Below are 6,000 nucleotides of genomic sequence, written 5' to 3'. Positions count from 1 at the left end.
CGAATCAGGGACGGATACATCGTGACTGAGACCCAATCAGGAAGTGAACGTGGGTGGGCGTCATCGTTTCCAAACGTCTCGGTTTTCGCCCGTCTCCACTAAAACACTGCCCTGGAGTTTTAAACTGAAACAGAGCCAGCAGCATGTCCGAAAGTCTCCGTTTTAGGGGCTTGAAAACTCCAGAGTAGTGTGGATGCCAGGTGTAAATGGAGCAAAAGCGATGCGTTTTGAAATGAAAATGTGTTAATGTGAGCGTAGGCTAAAGGCCAATTTATGCTGACAACCCAGTCCTCGCAGACGGCGTCTGCGTAGCCCCCCCACCTTCGCAGACGCTCTGCGCGCACCGCAGAAGCCTCGCAGACAAGAGGGCTCTGGTTGGTCCACTCTACATCCGCTGTACACACACTTCCGCTTCCCTACTTTCCCAGTTTGGTTTGTTTTCACTACCGCCATTTTTAAAAACACGAGCGAAGATGGAGCAGCACGAAGAGCGGTTGATCGAGGAAGTGAGGAAGTACGTACATCTATACGACTCCAGTTCTAGTCATTATAAGTAACCGGAGGATAAACACTCCACTAACCACACCCACCAACTACTCCTAGCGACTTCGCGCCCCCTTGCGTTGTGGCGGTGAATAACATCGCGCACGCCTATTACTCCCCGCTCAACGATAAATTACAACTGTCTGCGAAAAGCTGTCTGCGAAAGCCTTGTCGCAAGAGCATGCAGAGGCCTTTAGAAGACAAACAGCAGCCTTAGCACATCATCACAGTGGCTGGCTGCCAGCTCGCATCAAGCCGGCTAAACTTGCATTCCACACGGGTGAGTCTGTTAGCTAGATTCAGGATGGGAAATATTGTGAATAAGCGAACCGGCACCTGTAATTGAGGCAATCTTATTTTCAGTTTATTTGTGTGATCATCATGCGCACCTTCCATTCCTGGAATTCTTTGTACAAATTGGGATGTACGTGTGTCAGACGTTTCATCAGGTTAGACGTATCGCCTCCTCCAACCACGCATGACCTGAGGCACCGTTTGAATAGAGTGGAAAGGTGGAGTCCCCTTCTACACATCACGTGCCCAAAATATCATCATATTGCCATGTCTTGCTTAGAGAGCCTTGTTTCGCCACAAGTTTCAGCAGTTTAATGTCACGATTTCGTTCAGCAGTTGCTAAATCCACAGCGTCTTCCCAAACTTGACTAGATAACTGGAAGCGGTGTGGCAGGTCAGAGGGAGAGCTGTTAACTGTTCGTGTTAGACTTGTGTCACGCCCACGAGCTGCAGGTTTAGTCTTAAATAACGGGCGAACTCTTCAAGGCGCATTTCAAAGTATAGTGAAAAAGTGAAATACAGAAACATTAACTCGCGAAATTTGTTAAATGATGATACTGTACCATTACTGGTAACTGGAGCAACACCCCCACCCACCCACCGTGCACACACTTTGTGATTATATTACTGTGAGGTATTGAGATGTTGCTCATACCGTATACCGTATGTAAGCAGGTTTTTTCCTCATGTGTTCAGCTGAATCTTTCTCTCTCACATTCTTTGCCTCTCTCTGTGTTTGCCTCTGACTTCTTGTCTCGCTCTTCTCTTCTCACTCTCTGTCTCTCCCTTTCTCTCACTATTTTTCTTTCCAATTGTCTTTTCATTTCTCTCTCTCTCTCTCTCTCTCTCTCTCTCTCTCTCAGGCTCCGAGGGTGGAGGCTCAGATCTTACTGGGTTCTCTGGTGTGTTTTCCGAACCTGTATGAAGAGCTTCCTGCTCTCCACCCCACCACCGCTGATGTCATCCTGACCAAATTTAAGGACGTTAAGGTAAACACACTCTCTCTTTTTCTCCCTCTGTCTCTCTCCCTCTTTCTCTGAGCCTGAATTATGATTAGGACTTAAGCAGTTAATGCTATGCAGATGAGCGAGTTGTGTGTGTGTGTGTGTCTCTCACTCTCTCTCACACACACACACACATATATCCCTCATAAACAGAGCTGGGATGTGAATAATAAGACCATGGTTAGTTCTCTCTGTGTGTGTGGGTGCGCGTGCGCACGCGCATATGCTCTGACATATTCACTCTTCCAGATGGTTACATGTGTCATCTTGTGTTTTGGGTCTCAAGTCAGATTTCACTGCACTGTTGTTTGAACTGTGTCACGTCATTATCGCTCTGTCTGTCTACATCACGTCTGTGTGTGTGTGTGTGTGTGTGTGTGTGTGTGTGTGTGTGTGTGTGTGTGAAGAAAAGAAAGTACTCTGGTAAACAGATGGAATGTGTATTGTTGTGAAGACGTTATACAAATACAAGCTTTCAACTTTTAGTAGGAAAAATGTGAATAAGTGTGTGTGTTTTACAGGAGCACATTATTAAACACATCTTAACCTCGGCTAGGGATGAACCGTCTGCCCCCGCCAGGTAACTCTCTCTCTCTCTCTCTCACGCTCTCTCACTCACTCACTCACACTCTCTCTCTGTCTCTCTCACACACACACTTGTCACTTGTACACTAGAGCTCCATATGAGGCTAATGTGGCTAACAGGTAATAGAGGCTTGTAGCCACCAGTTTAGCTTTGTTTGTTTGCTTGTTTGTTTGTTTTTTTTGTCTCGTGCTTTCCTTTCTTTTTCTTACTTTTTCCAACCCCAAATCAGACAAAGTTGGAATTAAAAATGAAAGCAATGATTTGTAAATAAGCTTTGACTTGAATTGCTCTCAAAACAGTACAACAGCACATTATTTGATCTTTTACCTCATTAATTTTATTGGGTTTTTTAAATAAAAGCATTTCAGTTTTTATTCTTACAACACATTTTAAAAAAAGAAGAAGTTGGGACAGTAAAATATTTACCACTTTGTAATGTTACCGTTCCTTCTCACAGCACTTAAAATATGTTTAGGGACTGAAGACACCAAGTGATGAAGCATTTCAGGTGTTATTTTGTCTCATTCTTCCTGCAAACAGGTCTTTCAAAATTCACCACATGTCCTCTATTGGGGGCAAAGGGGGCAGACACCCTCTTCTTCCGCAGCCATGCCTTTGTAATATGTGTAGAATATGGTTTTACACCGTCTTGTTGAAATATCCCTGGTAAAGACGTTATCTTGAAGGCAACATATGCTGCTCCAAAATCTCAGTGTACTTTTCTGCATTAATGCTCCATCACAGAAGTTACCTTCACCAGGGGCACTGACACAACCCCATACCATGGCAGACCCTGGCTTTTGGACTTGTTGCTAGTAACAGTCTCAGTGGTCCTTTTTGTTTTTGGTCTGGAACACATGGCGTCCATTTCTTACAAAAAAAGACCTGGAATACTGATTCGTCTGATAATAGTACATGTTCCCACTGTGGGATGGTCCGTCCCAGATGCCGCTGAGCCCAGAGAAGTTGACGGCACTTCTGGACACAGTTAACATAAAGCTTCCTTTTTGCACGTTAAAGTTTTAACTGGTATTTGTGGATATAACGCCTTATTGTAGTGTGTCAAAGGTTTGCCAAAGTAATCCTGAGCCCATGTGGTTATATCAGCTATAGATGAATGACTGTTCGTGATGTAGTACTGTCTGAGGGATCAGAGATCACGAGTGTTCAGCTTAGGCTTGCGCCCTTGCCCTTTACACACTGAAATCCCTCAAGCTTCTTTGAATTGTTTAAGGAAATGTACCATAGAGGATGAAATATCCAAATCCCTTAGTATCTTTGTTTGAGGAATCTTGTTCTAAAACAATTCAATAATTTTCTCCCACATTTGTTAACACACTGGAGATCCTCGGCCCATCTTTACTCCTCAAACACGAGGCCTTTCCTGGATACTGATTTTGTACCAAATCATGATTACAATCACCTGTTGGCATCACCTGCTTCAAATCACATCATTATTTAATTGTTTTACCTCATCACTCGCCCTAAATTGCCCCGTTCCAACTTTTTTTGGAATGTATTGCAGGCCTGAAACTCAGGAATGGATGCATATTAACAAATGAAATGAAGTTGACCAGAAAAAAACGTGAAATATCTTGGGTTTGTTCTGTCTGCAATGAAATGCAAGTCAAAGTCAATTTAGAAATCACTGCTTTCTTTTTTTATTTGCATTTTCTATACCGTCCCAGACTTTTCTGATTTTGGGGTTGTATTTCAAGTGTTTTCTTCTCTCTCTCTCTCTCTCTCTCTCTCTCTCTCTCTCTCTCTCCTTTTTTTTCTTTTTGTTTGCTACTGTCTTGCCTTTTCATTCTGTACTCTTTCTTTCCTTCTTTCTTTCCTCTCTGTCTTTAGTTGATGTGAGCAGTTATCAAATTATCTGAGTGTTGATATAAACAGTGTGCTGTGATTTTTTTCGAATCAGATTAAATGTTCCTGGATGTTAGTGATCAGATCTATCTATCTATCTATCTATCTATCTATCTATCTATCTATCTATCTATCTATCTATCTATCTATCTATCCAAGTTCTTTAATGATTCCCCCCCCCCTTTTTTTTTTGTGTGTGTGTAGAAATTGAAAATGGAGACTCGAAAATAGCTTTGGCTGAAAATACAAATATTTACAGAACGTGACTCAATAAAATACATACATGCTATTTACAAGTAAAGTGGATATTTTAAAAAAAAACAGTTTTTACCTCGGTATTGAAATGAAATTAAACAGTTTCACTGTCTGTATGAAAATCATCTAATCACAAAGTGACTCAAGTTTTATATCTTCACATTATTGAAGTGCTTTTACACACAACTATAAGTTCAGTGCTATTTTGTCTTTCTTTCCTTGTGTGTGTGTGGGGAGCGGGCAGGCGGAGGGAGACGGGGGGAGCAGGCGGGTGGACGGAGAAGGGGGGAGCGGGCGGGGGGATGGATGGAGACTGGGGGGAGCGGGCGGAGACGGGGGGAGTGGGTGGGGGGACGGAGACTGGGGGGGGAGCGGGCGGATGGACGGAGACTGGGGGGGAGCGGGCGGATGGACGGAGACTGGGGGGGGAGCGGGCGGATGGACGGAGACTGGGGGGGGAGCGGGCGGATGGACGGAGACGGGGGGGAGCGGGCGGATGGACGGAGACGGGGGGAGCGGGCGGATGGACGGAGACTGGGAAGGAGCGGGCGGATGGACGGAGACGGGGGAGCGGGCGGACGGATGGAGACAGGAGGTGCAGACAGAGACAGGGGGACGGACGGGGACGGGGGGGACAGAGGCAGGGGGAGCAGGTGGGCAGATGGAGATGGGGGGGAGCGGGCGGACAGACAGGCAGCAGACAGATGGACAGGCTGATTCTCTCGTGTGTTTTCTGAGCCAGAGTAATTGTTTGGCCCAGCTTGAGTCTGCTCGCGGCAACCTTACCTGTGTGTGTGTGTGTGTGTGTGTCAGGTGTGTAGCTCTGTGTAGTTTGGGTATATGGCTGTGTGAGGAACTCGTCCACGGTACACGACACCCACAGATTAAAGAAGCTCTAAACGTCATCTGTGTCACTCTGAAGGTGAGGGCCATAACATATTTAGCCACGCCCACAACCAAGATATTATCCAGTCGGATGATGTATTTGGTGATTGGTACTTTTGAAAGACAATTGATGTATCTGTCCTCAGTACAGACCATTTCTGTGGTCTTATGGTGTTTTAATATCTAACCCCTCATACTGACTGTGTGATCATGAGTTATTATTAGTTATTGATTAATTTTTCTTGAATTTGTTCAGTTCCCAAATAAAACCGTAGCACTGGTGGCTTCAGACATCCTACATCTCCTCATCAACTACGTCGATCATCTGCAGAAGTTCCCCCCTGACACGCCCAAGAAAATAGTGGAGGTAAATAACCTCAGTGAGGAGGAGCAGCGAGGTGACGTCACTGACAGACGCTCAGTAAAAATGACCTTTTAGTCTCAGTAATGACAGTTATTTTTATTCGGTGTGTGCAGATTCTCATCGCAACCATCACCTACCTGCTGCCTACTACTGAGTCTTCTCCTCACGAGCTGGACAAGAGGGTACACATGCATGCACACACA

General features: G+C 45.0%; 1 protein-coding gene across 4 annotated transcripts in view; it reads left to right on the top strand.

Moving 5' to 3' along the window:
• ralgapa1 (Ral GTPase activating protein catalytic subunit alpha 1) overlaps positions 1–6,000 on the top strand; it is a 128,512-nt gene that overhangs the window by 66,578 nt on the left and 55,934 nt on the right. For all 4 annotated transcript variants that reach the window (XR_009655632.1, XM_060933801.1, XM_060933799.1 and 1 more), the window contains exons 26-30: positions 1,701–1,826; positions 2,363–2,421; positions 5,362–5,470; positions 5,690–5,800; positions 5,911–5,979. Coding sequence is in view for 3 of the 4 variants with exons in the window: in XM_060933801.1 (XP_060789784.1) it covers positions 1,701–1,826; positions 2,363–2,421; positions 5,362–5,470; positions 5,690–5,800; positions 5,911–5,979 (474 nt within the window). In the remaining variant the exon portion in view is untranslated. The remainder of the gene's footprint in view (positions 1–1,700; positions 1,827–2,362; positions 2,422–5,361; positions 5,471–5,689; positions 5,801–5,910; positions 5,980–6,000) is intronic.

Source organism: Neoarius graeffei, chromosome 11 (genome assembly GCF_027579695.1).
Source record: "Neoarius graeffei isolate fNeoGra1 chromosome 11, fNeoGra1.pri, whole genome shotgun sequence".
Lineage (NCBI taxonomy): Eukaryota > Metazoa > Chordata > Actinopteri > Siluriformes > Ariidae > Neoarius > Neoarius graeffei.
This window is presented reverse-complemented; position numbering and strand designations above follow the sequence as displayed.